The 17,313-nt window shown below is 35.3% G+C and overlaps 2 protein-coding genes across 8 annotated transcripts; one reads left to right on the plus strand and one right to left on the minus strand.

Moving 5' to 3' along the window:
* The first annotated feature begins 493 nt into the window (after nucleotides 1-493).
* On the plus strand, nucleotides 494-8,201 carry LOC117315580. 6 transcript variants are annotated; one of them, XM_033869831.1, is made up of 7 exons: nucleotides 494-1,271; nucleotides 1,986-2,073; nucleotides 2,775-2,856; nucleotides 5,539-5,712; nucleotides 6,456-6,553; nucleotides 6,712-6,825; nucleotides 7,771-8,201. In XM_033869831.1, the coding sequence occupies exons 2-7, from the start codon at nucleotides 2,040-2,042 to the stop codon at nucleotides 7,968-7,970; spliced, it is 702 nt and encodes a 233-aa protein (XP_033725722.1). In that variant the 5' UTR covers nucleotides 494-1,271; nucleotides 1,986-2,039; the 3' UTR covers nucleotides 7,971-8,201. The 6 variants fall into 6 exon arrangements, with proteins under 6 accessions (XP_033725722.1, XP_033725721.1, XP_033725717.1 ...); XM_033869826.1 differs by having other exon boundaries at nucleotides 495-1,271; nucleotides 2,771-2,856; XM_033869827.1 differs by having other exon boundaries at nucleotides 497-1,271; nucleotides 2,771-2,856; nucleotides 6,739-6,825.
* Nucleotides 8,202-9,001: 800 nt separating this feature from the next.
* Nucleotides 9,002-14,666, minus strand: LOC117315581. Of its 2 annotated transcripts, XM_033869832.1 has the most exons (6): nucleotides 14,397-14,666; nucleotides 12,662-12,738; nucleotides 11,602-11,875; nucleotides 11,023-11,176; nucleotides 9,990-10,228; nucleotides 9,002-9,577 (listed from the first exon to the last, which is right to left on the minus strand). In XM_033869832.1, exons 3-5 carry the CDS (start codon nucleotides 11,866-11,868, stop codon nucleotides 10,191-10,193), a joined length of 459 nt encoding a protein of 152 aa, XP_033725723.1. In that variant the 5' UTR covers nucleotides 11,869-11,875; nucleotides 12,662-12,738; nucleotides 14,397-14,666; the 3' UTR covers nucleotides 9,002-9,577; nucleotides 9,990-10,190. The 2 variants fall into 2 exon arrangements, with proteins under 2 accessions (XP_033725723.1, XP_033725724.1); XM_033869833.1 differs by lacking the exon at nucleotides 14,397-14,666 and having other exon boundaries at nucleotides 12,662-14,356.
* Between the last annotated feature and the right edge of the window lie 2,647 nt (nucleotides 14,667-17,313).

Raw genomic sequence — 17,313 nt, forward strand, 5'->3', positions numbered from 1 at the left:
TAATAGGACGTTAAACAAAACAAACCAATTTTTTGTAAAACTTTGTTATTTATTTGTATCATCTGATCGTTTTCAAAGCGTTATCCGCAACATAACCGTAGCATTTTAGTCATAGGGAATTACATGTAGCAACATGACAACATAGCACCTTGATTTTGTCTCAGTTTTCTTCATTTAGTAATAATCACAGAAGATAGATCCGGTAACCGGTTCAGATTTCCGGAAATTATACAAATCAAATTTAAATTTAACAAATCATTTCGAAATCATAATATTGGATTTGAAAACGAGCTCGTTAGGGCCAAGTATCAAATCTCGCATTCTCGCACTCTCGACCTTAGGTCGAGAACGCGAGAATGCGAAAACGCGACGGCGAGGGAGCGAAAACGCGAGATTGCGAAAGAGCGAAAACGCGAGAATGCGAAAACTCGACGGCGAGAATGCGAAAACGCGACGGCGAAAACGCGAGATTAATCTCGCACTCTCGCCGTCGCGATTTCGCTACCTCGCCGTCGCGTTTTCGCATTCTCGCGTTCTCGACCTAAAGTCGAGAACGCGAGAACGCGAGATTAGTCATTAACGGCCGTCCTCGCACTCTCGCTCCCTCGCGTAAGGACGTTCCCATAATTTCACATGCGTATTTAACCTAAAGCGTCTGGAGGATCGGGGTCCTTTTCCGAATTCGATTCGGCAAATAAAATGGCTTCAAGTTTCGAAGGTAAGTGTTAGACTTTATACTGTTGTTTTCATGAATAAATCGTCGTTGTTTGATGACAAACGTATACGGTAATAGATAGAACCTAATAATGACAGGTCTGCTGTGTATATACTATATGTCGGTGGGTGATGGAGATGCGTGGGTATGGGCGGCGGAAAGGCCATGTACGGTAGGTTACATTCTTATAGACAACGTTTAAATTGTTAGCTTATTACTTCAGATAATTGAGGTGTACATTGAGGCATGTGACTGTATCAGACCGAGGGCTAGACTAGACTCTAATTAAACTTTTTTTTTTATTTCGATCCCACGTATGAGCGGCGGAAAGCCCGAAAGGGGCAAAATCCATTAAAACAAAACCTATGTCAAAAATCATATCAATAAACTTTCTTTTCAAATCAACATTGGTTTTGTTTTAATGGATTTAATTAATGATATTTATTTGTTATGGAAATATAGATACCAGGGATGATATATTGAGGGATTTGTTCTTCAAAGATTACACCAATTTGGAAATGCAAACAAAGCTGCACTATAAAGGAATTAGTATGAGGTAAGTGGGTCTAATATGCACTAGCTTGTAATGTATACGTGTATTATGTTTAAGGATATAAAACAGAATATAGAAAAAAAAGGTACATGTATGTGTGTCACACAAAACATGTTGAACATGTAAGATTTTAGAATGTAATGAAAATTAATCTTTATGAAAAATATAGATATAGGCACCTAATTTTTAATTAAATATTTTTTTGACTTCAATGGAATTCGAATTTATTGAAATTTCACATACAAGTAAAGAATATTTTGCTCTTTCCTCTGATAGGCTTAATATTTGCATAAATTTCTATTGCTGATTTCAAGAGATATTGCATGTTTCAGTTCTTGCAAAAGTTAGCAATGTAATTATTTTAAGTAATTATATAAGAATAAAAAACCTTTAAAGTATAATAATTTAGTTAATTATTAACTTTGTTTTATTAAGTTTGGGACCCCCAAAATAAGTTTATCATGTATATCATAAGTTTATCATATATATTTATCATAAGTTTATCACATATATTCAAATAAATATATAGTTTATCATAAGTTTATCATAAGTTTATCATATATATTCAAATAAATAATCTGTACTAGGATCTGGTCACTGCTTTGTTTATGCATGTAGTTGTAGACCCGATCGACATATATCTGCAATACAGATTTGTTGTGTTTCTTATATTATTTTACACTTTTAAAATGATATGTATTCTGATACGCCTTGTAGTAGTCGTTCAATAAAAAGACACTTGAGGAGACTGGGTTTGAGGCAACGTGGAAGATGGAGTACACAAGAAATTGTTACGGCAATTCAGGTAGTTCAGTTGACACCTAGACCTTCAGATCAATTACTATAGTTAATATTTGTCCCTTATTTTTAATATGTCAGATCATTTGTACATGTAAGTCAAGATCATGATTCTTTCTAGGTGTACCATGCCAAAAGACCCACCTGTTATAATCATGTACTTAGATATATGTAAAGATAATATAAGCATGTACATGTACCTGGTCAGTATATCACTGACAGTTTAGACTATAAAGGTCTGTTTAACAAATGATACTGTTTCCAATCAATTTTCTATTTACATATTATACTCAAAAATATAATGCGGTAAAAAAGGTGAATTATTTTTTATCAAAATTTAATATTGAATGAAAAAAATGTGAAAATTTAATTAATAATTCTTAAACCCTTTTTTTGAAACTTTTACTTTTAAATGCATACAATGTTTACTCCCTTGAACTTGTTGGCAAATGTGTGAAAGTTAAATTGTCTATGTATGACATGTTTGCATTGTTATAAACTTGATAAAAAAAGAATAAAGATTACGAAAAAAAATTCTTCACTATGGAAAACGACTTTGGTGATGCAATAGTATACTACTATAGCAGCATTGTCATACAATGGTATATTCATGAAGGTACATGTTTTGATAAACGTTTGTAATTTTAAATAATGTATCTTCCAATTCAAGGCAACAGTGTATAATAATATATTGTTAATTTAAGGAAGAAAGAAAAGGCAGTGGTCAAAACCTGGGATACCGCAGCCTGACTAAGAGACTTTTGACAAAGCATGGCATGGCAGTTGGAAGGTAAATACTAAAATCATTTAACCTTTTTCATTGATTATAATTTAATCCTACAAATTCAGTGAGATAAAACACTTCTTTGTATCTGTTTGAATTATATACTTCCACATTCATGACATCATATCAAACAAGGAAAAGTTCTTTATCCAGGCATTTAAGACGTCTTAAAATTTATGATAAACACTAGGATTTAGGTCCAAATACATGTAGACCTGTAACTAATTCCCTGGCCCCTGTGTCGCATACAACTTTATTGATTACTCACACTTTTTAGCCCACCATCATCAGATGGTGGGCTATTCAAATCGCCCTGCGTCCGTGGTCCGTCGTCCGTCCGTCCCTCCGTCCGTCCGTCCGTCCGTCCCTCCGTCCGTCCGTAAACAATTCTTGTTATCGCTAATCCTCAGAAAGTACTGAAGGGATCTTTCTCAAATTTCATATGTAGGTTCCCCTTGGTGCCTAGTTATGCATATTGCATTTTGAGACCAATCGGAAAACAACATGGCCGACAGGCAGCCATCTTGGATTTTGACAATTGAAGTTTGTTATCGCTATTTCTCAAAAAGTACTGAAGGGATCTTTCTCAAATTTCATATGTAGGTTCCCCTTGGTGCCTAGTTATGTATATTGCATTTTGAGACAAATCGGAAAACAACATGGCCGACAGGCAGCCATCTTGGATTTTGACAATTGAAGTTTGTTATCGCTATTTCTCAGAAAATAATGAAGGGATCTTTCTCAAATTTCATATGTAGGTTCCCCTTGGTGCCTAGTTATGCATATTGCATTTTGAGACCAATCAAAAAACAACATGGCCGACAGGCAGCCATCTTGGATTTTGACAATTGAAGTTTGTTATCGCTATTTCTCAGAAAGTACTGAAGGGATCTCTCTCAAATTTCATATTTAGGTTCCACTTGGTGCCTAGTTATGCATATTGCATTTTGAAACCAATCGGAAAACAACATGGCCGACAGGCAGCCATCTTGGATTTTGACAATTGAAGATTGTTATCGCTATTTCTCAGAAAGTACTGAAGGGATCTTTCTCAAATTTCATATGTAGGTTCCCCTTGGTGCCTAGTTATGCATATTGCATTTTGAGACCAATCGGAAAACAACATGGCCGACAGGCAGCCATCTTGGATTTTGACAATTGAAGTTTGTTATCGCTATTTCTCAGAAAGTACTGAAGGGATCTTTCTCAAATTTCATATGTAGGTTCCCCTTGGTGCCTAGTTATGCATATTGCATTTTGAGACCAATCGGAAAACAACATGGCCGACAGGCAGCCATCTTGGATTTTGACAATTGAAGTTTGTTATCGCTATTTCTCAGAAAATAATGAAGGGATCTTTCTCAAATTTCATATGTAGGTTCCCCTTGGTGCCTAGTTATGCATATTGCATTTTGAGACCAATAAAAAAACAACATGGCCGACAGGCAGCCATCTTGGATTTTGACAATTGAAGTTTGTTATCGCTATTTCTCAGAAAGTACTGAAGGGATCTCTCTCAAATTTCATATTTAGGTTCCACTTGGTGCCTAGTTATGCATATTGCATTTTGAAACCAATCGGAAAACAACATGGCCGACAGGCAGCCATCTTGGATTTTGACAATTGAAGATTGTTATCGCTATTTCTCAGAAAGTACTGAAGGGATCTTTCTCAAATTTCATATGTAGGTTCCCCTTGGTGCCTAGTTATGCATATTGCATTTTGAGACCAATCGGAAAACAACATGGCCGACAGGCAGCCATCTTGGATTTTGACAATTGAAGTTTGTTATCGCTATTTCTCAGAAAGTACTGAAGGGATCTTTCTCAAATTTCATATGTAGGTTCCTCTTGGTGCCTAGTTATGCATATTGCATTTTGAGACTAATCGGAAAACAACCTGGACGACAGGCAGCCATCTTGGATTTTGACAATTGAAGTTTGTTATCGCTATTTCTCAGAAAGTAACGAAGGGATCTTTCTCAAATTTCATACATACGCTCCCCTCAGTGCCTTGATATGCATACTGCATTTTGAGACCAATCAGAAAACAATATGGCTGACAGGCAGCCATCTTGGATTTTGACAATTTAAGTTTGTTATCACTATTTCTGAGAAAGTACTGAAGGGATCTTTCTCAAATTTCATATGTAGGTTCCCCTTGGTCCCTTGTATTGCATTTTTGGACCAGTCTGTCCTGAAAACAACCTGGCAAACAAACAGCCATTATCATTAAATCTCAAATTTCTTATATAGCTTGGATTCCCTTGTTTGAAAAGTACTGGAGGGATGTCTCAATTTGCACAGATTAGTAAAATGAAGGGAAAAGTAGAGAAAAGATCAATCCGACATGGAACCTATGAAGATCATTCAATGGTGGGCGCCAAGATCCCTCTGGGATCTCTTGTTTATTACCATAACATCTTGAGTAATGATTAAGGTTGTTTGACTGTACCATGTAAGTAAATATGCCTCAGAATCACTTCTATGTTGCGGGATCTTATTCATTAGCCTCTTGGAGTATCCATGTTTTTACTATCCAACTGGCCCGTATTTTATCTTTCAGATCGAGCTTCCAGAAAAGTGTTAATGTTATCTGACTTTGATATAGTACATATATTGTATGATATTGCTAAATGTTGTAGACTGATATTTTACACTAATCCTGTTGTTGACTTTATTTTTACAGAAAATCAGTATCTAGCATTCTTAGGCAAATTGACCCAAACGGTGTGGAGCTTAGGACACATCACTGCCTGATCAGGAGGACATACTACAACAAGGGGCCCAACTTCCTGGTCCATATAGATGGGTATGACAAATTGAAGCCTTTTGGATTAGCCATACATGGAGCCATCTGTGGGTGACAAAGTCTGTGAACATTTCAGTATCTTAATTAAACTTCTTTTAATATGACTGTTCAAATCCCCCTTTGCTCTTGATCTCTTGTTTAACCCTAAACAGTTATTGTTATTCATTGTGTGATTTGAAAAGGCAAACAAGTGGTAAGTTAATTTTTTCTCTTGGAGGGCAGCATGTATCTTTCTCTAGTTGCATAACATGTATATATAGGAACTCCCTTGGTTTCTTTTTGTGATCTGTACCAAGATACATGTATGTATGATAGTTTTTAGACTGATTGTGATAAAAGTGACCAATAGACAGACCATCTTGATTCAATCGTTCTATTAATCTAGTTATTATGTCACAATATGATGTTATTCCTATTGGCATGACTTAACATAGAAATGGGAGAGAGAGAAAAGCAGGGAAAATATCATACCACACTCAATTAAAGTTCATTTAATGGTGTGCATCAATATCTTTCTTATCTAGTTTGAAATAAGTATCATTATGGTTTATATAGTAACTTTGAAGTTTTAATGCATAGTAATAATGAGTTAGTATCTGAGTATTCCTATACAATTAAATTCTTGACTAAGCCTTCTTTTAATTCAAGATCAAACTGCATATAACAGGAAAACAATCATAAAATATTGCCATAGGTTATTTGATATTAATTTGGAATGAAACCTAAGTTTCATGAATTGTATTTGAAATTGCTCTTGTTTCAATTGTAAAAGTTGTAAATATTTAATATTACAGATTTTCACGACGTGTCTTATGGTTAAAAGTTGCCAGAACCAACAATGACCCAAGAGTGGTTGCCTCATACTTTCTAGATTTTGTAGAAGAGATACATGGTATGTAAAGCAAAACTTTAAGGTGAACATTCATCATGTATTTTAACAATTTAAAGTAATGCAAAAGCCAACACCCTTGCTGCCAAAGTGATACCTATATGTCTCAGTGACACAAAATAGATTCCTTCCTAATTAGCATTGGTATAATTTACTTTCAGTTTTGTTTCTTAATCAAAATGATTTAGGAGTTCCAAGGTGTATACTTACCAGACAACCAGAGGAGTGTCCTTCTGGAAAACCAGAGATGATGTATCTACACCCTGAGCTATACGGTATTGTTAAATTTTTTGTTACAATTTTTTTTAAATTTAATTTAGGTAATCTTAACCCAAAGGGTCATCAACATTGTTCGTCTACCATTCCAAGCCTTCATATATGTGTTTCATAAATAATAATACTTTACCTTTACTGGTGGTACATTAACTAATTTAATAATGAATTTTAATGAAACTTTGCTAGAACCAGAAGGAATTCATCTTTGTTAAAATAAGGTTCCTAATAGTCAGAGACATAGTGTTGTGGCCTAAAAGTTCCAAGGGGTTAAACTTCTCAATCTTTAAAATCCATAAGTTCTAGAAATGCTATCTCTAAAAATTGTTCAGGCTGAGCCCATGGAACTCCCCATTTGTCCACAGGGAGGAATCAGTTTACCATATATAAGGAAATAAATGTCTTGCATCTTTATTCACATAATGAGGGTGTGTAATGCATCGCGTCTTGGCAATACTGAATTCTGTGATGTGAAATGGGAAACTTAATCCCAATGAGTTGGACTAGGTGATGTGACAGGAAAAGTGATTACATATAAATGAAATATTATATATATAATGATATTGTATATAAAAGTTTATGTCCAGTTTTAGAATCGATGAAGATTATTTTAAGTTACAAAATAAAAGTTGTTGGTGTAACCCCCCTGTGGTCCCCATTTTACCCCAGGGAGATACAATATGATCCTTTGTACAATTAGATCATTGATACTTTATTTGAAATTTTCAATTCTTACCTAGGACACCAACATTGTTTCTAGTTTATTGCCTATAATTATGATTTTATCAATTTTAACAATTTGTATTATTTCATTTCAACTCTGCATCGTCAGATGAATATATACTTGGCAAGGTACACAAGCCTCCCGCTTTTGCTTTCAATGCCAATCTTAATTTTAAAATTTTGATTACCATATATTACATGTATATCATAATGTTATGTTTTAGGGACAGTGGATTACAAATTTTCAGTGAAATTAAGTGATGTGGAGTCCTTGAAGAGTTTCTGTAGTTATCCAAGCTGCTATGGATGCACAGAGGAGATGAAGGAACACTTCACGTCTATTTTGCTTGAAGGTAGAAGGAGTGAGCCTATAAATTCTGAAGATGCAAAGGAACTGTTCCAATGGATGTTACAAAAGATATAGATTGGATAAGTTGACAATGTGATGAGGATTGTGACAATAATAGTTTATCCTCAAAAACTTTAAAGATTAACAAAAACAAGAGGCCCAAAGGACCTTAAATGGTTATAGGACTACATTGAGTATGTCAAACTTCAAAAAGTAGTATAACCCATAATGGTTGAAATGTTGGATACATGTGACCTTAAAAGTAGGTCAAGCTTATTCATTTGAATAAAATTGGTATTCCTCCATCCCAGCAAGCTACAGGCCCAACATCGGGTCTATATATATGTACCTAGGTTATTTTTTTTAAATATCATAGCCTTTTTGACCCCAGTCACCTTGAAAGTGGGTCAATTCATTCAATTAAACAACATGGTGGGGCTTTGCATCAGCATGGTACAGGCCCAATAGGTCAGATGACCTTAATAAAGAAATAACATGAGCTAAATCTTCCAAATTTATTTTTTATTTGATTTGAACATAAAAGAAAGAAGCTATCACTCAGAATATTAATGTTCATACTTTCTTGTAAACAACTGAAGACACTGCATTGGAATCAAATGAAATTGTCAGTAAAATTCTCTAAATCATTGAAATAGCATGTAATTGAAATTATATCCTGTCTTACCACGTTGAACCGAATGTGTGTAATATAAACTGGATCTGTTGCGCAATCGCATTTGATTAAATTGAAATGAGTCCATGATTTAAAAGCTATTTTTAAAGGAAAAGCTTATGGAAAATGACAACATGCGAAATCAGATTGCAAACTATACACATTTGTCTCCTAATTTAATGTTGGGTAGAGGGATTCAACCAACAGGTTATAACACTTGTTGACCCTAGGTTAGTTGACTTATTGTGTCATTCTGACATACTTTTTCTTCATGTCTTAAAATCTTATTTCCACAAAATGCGAAATCTAATCTTGAACCAGTGACCTTCACCTTTACATGACCACAGGTCAGTTGGTTCTCAATTTGTTTCTTATAAACTTTGCTTCATAATTCCCTTAATGCCATTACAAAATATTAATCAGACGACTAATATTGAAGTTATCAATTTGACCATACATATCTATTAAGTAGTAAGTCTATTCAGTAACAGTGATCTCATAGTTGACATTTTGACCACAGATTCAATCCCACTTTGTATCATTCATCACTTCTCACTCAAGTTTTGCCAGGAAGCCAACTTCCGGACAAACAGACAGACGACGGAGACAAATACATTGATCTCCAGTTTCACCGGCAGGGGCCTAAATAAATGTTCTTCACTTGAGGTTAGCTGCTATACATCTAAACAAATTGGCACAACATGCAATGAAAGCCTTGAACACAATTTTAAAATCTAAGAAACTTTGCTGTCATGAAAACGTTTTGATTGTCAAACAAGATTAAAACCTCCTGCCCATTTTATTGCTTTTGTAATTGTATCCTGAAACTCGTCAGGATCATCAAAACAACGTCATATTGTTAATATAAGGGCACAGGTGTGGGCTGTTGGAAATTGTTTAGTGCTTCCAAAGGACACTTCCAGAGATTTTTCAAATCCTAGTGGAGGAATGCTTGCTGCTCCAGTCCAAAAGGATAACACCTCGTCTAATGAAATCCCTGTGGATCCCCCTGAGAGAAAAAATTAAAGATACTATTGTCACAGATATATTTTTCTAATACATGTATCAGTTGCTGCATAAATATCATAAAAAACATTTTGCAGAATACAGGGCATGTGATACTTATATAGAAATCTTTCAAACAATACAAACATACCCATAATGTTTCATTGCTTAAAGATCATCAGTTCATTAAACAAATTCATGTTTTGCAGCTGAACATACAGATCAACTATACATTGTAATGCAATATAACCATTTAAATATTGAGCAGCTCAGATTAAGTTTTCAATTTATAGCTTGAATTTTAAAGCTGGTGAAAGTTTGTATTCTGAAACACATTTTGGTCTGGCAGAATATTCTACACTAAAATCTATATGCCATTATAGATACAAATGGTATGTGTTCATAATGTAAATAACCTTCTGAATAGGCAAGAAAAGCTTCTAGACAATACAAAGCCTGTTCCTCCTGCCTCTTATTGTTGGATCCATCAGGACTCCAGTTCACCTGGTAAAGCTCCCTGATGTCTCTGAACCATAGAGCTTTGCTGGTCTGGGTGAAGAGATGAAGAAAAGACTTTGGGGCCAGTTGGACTGCATCTAGCAGTCTTCCCACTTTGTTCAATCCATTCCTGAACTGACAAAATTCTGACTGGACTCTGAAATGTAATAGACACATTGATACATGTGCATATTTCTGTTGTATGCCTATACAAGGTCAATATATATGTATGTTACTATCCATGTAAGGAAACTATTGTGAATTATATTCACTTTGGGGTGGGACGCAGGCAGTGGGGTACAGCATTAGCTCAGGGTTACTCATAACCAGTGAGCTAATATTAATAGTATTACCAAGGGCAATAACTCTTTAGATTACTTTTGAATCATTTCCATTTTCAAACTCGAAGATCTTGTCAATATATATCAACATAAAAAAGGTTATTGTTGACAGACAGACCAACGCTGGAAGCCACGGTATGGCATAAGGTCACCTTGGTCCTTTAGACCAGGTGAGCTAAAAATTCAAGAACTTATAGCGTCTGAATTTTGATAGAAATTATGTTGAATTTTAGGAAAATTATAATTGCCTCTCTTGTCGTCTACAGTTGACCATGCCTGACACAAGTTCTTACCAAGGACTCTATACACACTGACTCTCAAAATGAATTGAACTAACCGCACGTGAGTGACCCGACATCCCTGAAACTTCATGTGTGAAAAAGTATCTTCCTTTTTGAATAGTGTTCAGTTTGATCAATATCACTCAAGGGTTGAAGCACTGTCAACTTTTGGCGTTATGTACGTACAGAGAGCTGATGAGGAAAACTATAGTCTCCCCCCTTCCGCAGCTTCACTGTTTACCATGGACTTTATAATATTTGAATCATCAGAATTATTTTGCATTTTTTTTTTTTTTAATTTAGCTGGAAAACATTTGGCTCTGACTTACCGGTAGAAAATTTCATTTTTTTGAGGATGTCCATTAGTTGTTGTTTTTTCTCAAAATGTCTAAAATTAGAGATAGACAAACTCTGTTCCAAGCACCAGTCACTGATTTTATCCAGTTGATTGTGGTACTGCTTTTCATCAAGTGTATTCTGCAACTAAAAAGAAAAAAAAACATCATTTATGTAAGAACGTTTTATAGCACACCACTCAATGTACCTATACTGGCAAAATCATATTTTTATATTTATTATACTCCAGTATCAGTGTTCTAGAAATGGTTTTCAAGGATGACGTTCAACAAAGTTCGAATTTAAGGTAATCATACTACAATATTCACATGTTCAGGTGGAATGAATATGCACATAAAGTAAATTTGAAGTCCCCGCCAGCATGAAGAAGATATTGATGAGGATGAAGGTTATTCAAATTATAAAAGTAGATGATTTTTTGACGAAAATTGACTTATCCCAATTTGTACATTTATTTGCTTAAAAAAGAAGACTGTGTTGCTTAACCCAGTATACTACATTGTTAAATGAGCCAAGTTTACTGATTTATTATGTAGATCATATCAACTCACCAGAATTAATTTCTCTCTGGTTTCCCAGTCAAAAATACAATCCTCAAACAAGGGCAATGTTTCTGTCTCCATAGCAACCTCTCCATCTAACACAACATTTGCAACAGCTGGATGGAGAACTGGTATACTTGGCCCACCATGGAGGAGGGAAAAGGCAACCAGTTTGCCCGACAGTTCATAGAATCCTTGAGATAATTTTTCAAGGTCATGCCGAAAAAAGTTCTGCCCTTCCTGACCCTGAAAAATTTTCCCACATATCTCTGCCATAAGACCTCTGAAACATGAAAAAAATATCTATTGATGGATTTGTGGACCAATGAAATGATTACAAACTGAACTTTTAAAAGAAAAAGAATCTGATCTGCGGCTAGAAAATAGCTTTTAATATGCATGAATACCCTTCCACCAATTTGAAAGTGTCACTGAAATATTAAAACATGAATTGTATGAAAAACTGATGATTGAGGATTTTATAAGGTTATACAGGAGCAACTGTGGCCTCAACATTGACCTTGGAACCTGGCTGATACAAAAAAAGAACATGTCTGAGATATTCTGTGTATATACATGTACCTTCATCAAAATATTATTAAGAAATGCAGAACCTAAAGTGACGATACTGAATCAGTCAATAATTTTCTATACATTTTATAGGTAGAGCAAAACCAATTTCATCTCTTACCTAGACTCTAGAGTAAAGAACCTGTGGAGTGTGGGAGAAAATTTTCCTATTTGACACTTTATTAACAAGAATCGTATCGAGGATTGTATCGCTCACCTGGTTGGATTAGACCAAATGTCAAAATAATGTTCATATTCAATTTGTTTTATTTGTAAATCTCAAACAATGCTATATATGGTTATAGTGTGGCATGTAGCGAATTAAAGGAATATTGCACAAAATTATTGCATATATATATTAGTCCGCCTGAAGTAGCCTGGGAGAGCAGAAAGGCCTTGCAGCAATGTTTTTCATTATCTTTTGATAATCTACCTTTCAAGGACATATTACATTTTCTTATATACATGTACTACTATCAAATCCACTCAACTCTCTTACCATGTCATCTTTGAACGATTGTGTGAGATGGCCACATCCAATCTTCTCCAGGATGACTTCAAATGGATCAACTTCAACTGTGAACAAATTTCTTAAAAGTGCAGTTAATACAATCTTCAGACAAACATAAAAATATACAATCTAAGGTCAAGTAAAATTATAGTTGTGATTACTCTTTCCAGACTCACTATTCTTTTTAATGCTGATCCAATCGGTCTCGAGTTCAAACCAAATTTCATATTCTAATTGCCAGTATAGCCACTCAAAACAACGTACTATCCCCTAAATGCTGACCCTTTTTGAAACATTTCATCAGATTTATCATGCTCTGACCAAGTTATACATTTTAGTTCATAAATCACAGAGGATCTGTGTAAATAATTGTCAGGTCCAGATATTTGGACACTTGCTTGATAATGTACATCAATGATCGAAGGCCAAACATCACCTGTTTAAGTGTTAACATTATACACCCTGTGGTAGGTTAGTCTGTAAGGTACTGTATGGTAGTTGATGAGCTACCAGTCCTTTGAGATTCATTTGACATTGTAAACAGAATGTGTTATTACAGATAATGTACAATTCTTAAACAAATACTGAATACAGCTCTCAATTAGTTACTCACATATTTGTAAGACAATTCATGAAGTAGGAGTCTGAAACGTAGCTGTCAACTTTGTAAGAACCGCCATATTGAAGAGAGCGGGTAATACTTAATATTAGGCCTAGATCCCAAACTGTTAAAAAACCCGGATTTCAGTTTTTGCCAATAAGAAAAAGGAAGTGGCCCAGGGGCCTTATTATGGTCAGACAGGTCACCTGAATTCTGATAGTGATATGAACTAATTATACCTTATCCCCTCTCTAGGGAGAAATGTGAGACCCATGCCATGATTCATAATTTTGGTAAAAGACCTTCAGACCCTTCCATGTATGGAAGTTGAATCCACCATATACTGTACCAAAGGTAGAAGTAGCTAGAGAAGATTTTTCAAATTTTAGTCAATTTGAGCACTTTTCGCCCCTCCCCTCAAGTCCCTGGGGGTCAGACAATGCCAATTTACACAGGGGCTTGTGTGCAATGTCCAATGTATGTACTATTCAACAGCCATCCCATACTGATAGTTCTAGTATGGTTTAGACTATATTATTTTGTATGGCAATTGAATAAATAATGCTAAATATTATGTGTTCCCTATATATAAACTACAGTAAAATTTGCCCCTACCCGGGGGGAACCCCGAGACCCAAGGGACAGGGTCATGAAATTCACAATTTGGTAAAAGACCTAATAGGCCTATAAGACCTTTCAATCTATGAAGAGTACCGTATTTTAATCCACTGTTTGGGAGCAGAGAAGATTTTTGAAATGCTAATTTAACTTTTTTGGCCTCGCCTCTCAGCACGCAGTCCTCTGCGGGCAGTCAGTGCCAATATATGCATACTATTCAACAGTCATTTCAAACCGACAAATCTAACAAAGTATTTTTTACATCAATGAATCCCAAGGAAAAATATTACACGAACTAAATACACGGTATGACATCTTAAGTTTGATTTTAAAAATCAGTCCAGCCACGTGGACAGGTGGTCGAGTAGCCCGAATGATTCTGGTCGTTTTACTATGGCCAGATCGCAGGGAATACATTCCTTAGCTAGTAGTAACAACGAAGGTTGAAATACTTTCAATGTAAAGGTGTAATATGTAAAAAAAATTCTTGATAGGGGTACTTACTTGTACTTTCAGAAGTTGAAGCCATCTTGTAAAGGCGCGCGGTGAAGCATCCCGATCCTCCAGACGCTTTGGGTTAAATACGCATGTGAAATTATGGGAACTTCCTTACGCGAGGGAGCGAGAGTGCGAGGACGGCCGTTAATGACTAATCTCGCGTTCTCGCGTTCTCGACTTTAGGTCGAGAACGCGAGAATGCGAAAACGCGACGGCGAGGGAGCGAAATCGCGACGGCGAGAGTGCGAGATTAATCTCGCGTTTTCGCCGTCGCGTTTTCGCATTCTCGCCGTCGAATTTTCGCATTCTCGCGTTTTCGCTCTTTCGCAATCTTGCGTTTTCGCTCCCTCGCCGTCGCGTTTTCGCATTCTCGCGTTCTCGACCTAAGGTCGAGAGTGCGAGAATGCGAGATTTGATACTTGGCCCTAACGAGCCACCATAGCTTGCTCTGTCCCTAAGATAAGTGCTCGTCTTTGTGAAGTTAAAATAACGTTCTCGATTCTTCGTTTCTTCGTGCTCTCGGTTAAAACTGATTCAGAACCCTTCCACTTAGATCGGGTGTTCGCCATTTTTGTTATAATGTTTACAATTTCCCGCATCGCGCATGCGCATATGTACGCATAGGTATTTGTTTACGCAATAATATGAAATAGTTACTAGGATGTTCATATTTATTAAAAAATTTTCATTATTTTTAAACAAATTGTTATGGACACTTTTGAAATGTATAATTAACATAAAGTGCATAACTTTTTACATCACTTTAAATCGTGTACCATTTTTATATAATATTTAAGTGAAAATCTAGCCATTTAGTCCCTTTAACCAGGAGGCGGACTTGTAATTATTATTACACACATCCCGAATACACTACTGACCTGGCATTCCAGAATGGGCCAATACTCATATCAGCCTAGCGCTTCTGATTAAAAAAAAACTGTAAATGTGACCCTTCGATCTGATACTAGACCCCTAGAAGTCTATTTGTTAAGCATTACGTAACCTGTGTGAGTATGATTACACCAAACGTAGCCGAGCCAAACCTAGGATGTAGCGTAGATTTAGTTACAAGAACGTAGAGACACATACCGCAGAGATTGTTTGTTTGGCTGGGTCTATCGCCCCGCGAACAGCAAGTATCTTTTTGAGATACCTTACTCAATATGTTAACGATTGTGAAGTTTTTTTTTCTAAAAGCGAATGTAATTATATGCTCAACAAACTAATTAATCTATTCCAATCTAGCGTTGTTAACACCTTTGGTGGTTCACAATTGTCTAAATCGTACTGCACTCCTGATGAAAGCAAGTGAGATAAACATTGGTTTGGTTCAGATTGTAGACGTGCGAGAACAGCTTGTAATATTGCATGAAAATAATACAATCAACGTAAAGCTATACATTGTGAAACTGATATGATATCTGCGAGTAAAAAATATCGTAGAAGTCTCAATAAACATCTCAATGATTACAAATAGAATTTCCAAAATGAATTACGCAAAATGAAGAGTAAAAAGCCAAACGAATTTTGGAAACTAATAAACAATCTGCATAAACAAACTGTAAATAAAGACATTGGTTTGAATACTTTATATGAATAATTCAAAGAAATAAACAACACTGACCACAATGAGTCGTGTGACTTCATTAACACGAGTAACGATCTGTTCGATATCCCAATTACTGAAAATGAAATATATTCTGCTGTCAAATCTCTTAAAAATGGTAAGTCGGCAGGTCAAGGTGAAATAATGAATGAATACATTAAATCAACTGTTGATATTTGTTCTTACTTTGTATGTTCTTTTTAACAAACTTGGATATATAATGGTAATGTAGTAGAAATTGTAGATTTTTCAGCTATTTAAGCTCAGTTCAACTCAGGTATGATAATACATTCAATGATATACAGAAACAATTAGCTGATCAAGGCTGGAAGGCTATGTTTGCTCGATTCAATTGAATTGAATAAATATAAAAAGAAAGGAGACCCAAGTCTACATGAAAATTATCGCCCAATTACCATACTTAGCTGCATGGGTAAGTTATTCACATCTTTTTTTAATAAACGCCTTCCGAGTTTTATCGAATGAAATGAGACTTTATCAGAAACCCGAAGCCGGTTTCAGAAAAGGTTACTCTGTATCGGACCATTTATTTACTCTGTATGCTGTTATAAGTTAGTTAAGAAATCGTAAGAAAAAATCTGTTTTGTACTAAAGCCTTGGACCAGATCTGGCGATCTGGACTCTGGCTTAAGTTAATATAATCTGGGATATTTAGTAAATGTTTTAACATTATTTTCCAAATGTTTCAAAGCATCAAGTCGTGTGTAAAGCATAATGGTAACGTATCGCAATATTTTAACTGTTATTCTGGGGTACGACAAGGGGGAAATTTGTCTCCTTTGTTGTTTGCCATTTTTCTGAATGACCTTGGCAAGACATTGAATGCAAATAATTGTATTGGTAAAATTTTAGTCCTGCTTTATGCAGATGATACTGTTATTTTTTGCAGAAAATGCACAAGTAATGCAGAAATCCTTATCGGTACGGAATGGAAAATATCAGTAAATACATCGAAAACAACAGTCGTTATTTTTGGTTCAAAGTCTCGTAAATTGGCGACATTTTATTTATTTGATAAACTGATTGCTATAAGTACCTAGGACTGACCTTCTCTAAAAATTGTTCTTTTTAATTGGCTAAAAAATGTATTAAAGACCAAGCTACCAAAGCAATGTTCTTGTTAAAATCAAGGATTCGCAATTTAGATTTGACAATCGGCTGTTAGATTAAACTATTTGACCATACAATGTTTCCTATTTTGTTCTATTGCTGTGAAATTTGGGACTTTGAGAACTGTTCTATTATTGAAAATGTACACATGGATTTTCTCCGTGGTATCATTAATGTTAAAAGGAG

Source organism: Pecten maximus, chromosome 17 (assembly GCF_902652985.1).
Source record: "Pecten maximus chromosome 17, xPecMax1.1, whole genome shotgun sequence".
NCBI lineage: Eukaryota > Metazoa > Mollusca > Bivalvia > Pectinida > Pectinidae > Pecten > Pecten maximus.

Excerpts from the sequence above, each read along its gene's own strand:
- LOC117315580 (XM_033869826.1), top strand. The coding sequence starts at position 1,150 with ATGATATTTATTTGTTATGGAAATATAGATACCAGGGATGATATATTG. Across the intron at positions 2,074-2,770 it reads AAATTGTTACGGCAATTCAG|GAAGAAAGAAAAGGCAGTGG; the intron begins GTAGTTCAGTTG and ends TGTTAATTTAAG. Across the intron at positions 2,857-5,538 it reads CATGGCATGGCAGTTGGAAG|AAAATCAGTATCTAGCATTC; the intron begins GTAAATACTAAA and ends TTATTTTTACAG.
- LOC117315581 (XM_033869832.1), bottom strand. The coding sequence starts at position 11,868 with ATGGCAGAGATATGTGGGAAAATTTTTCAGGGTCAGGAAGGGCAGAAC. Across the intron at positions 11,177-11,601 it reads CCAGAGAGAAATTAATTCTG|TTGCAGAATACACTTGATGA; the intron begins GTGAGTTGATAT and ends TTTTCTTTTTAG. Across the intron at positions 10,229-11,022 it reads AAAAATGAAATTTTCTACCG|AGTCCAGTCAGAATTTTGTC; the intron begins GTAAGTCAGAGC and ends ATTACATTTCAG.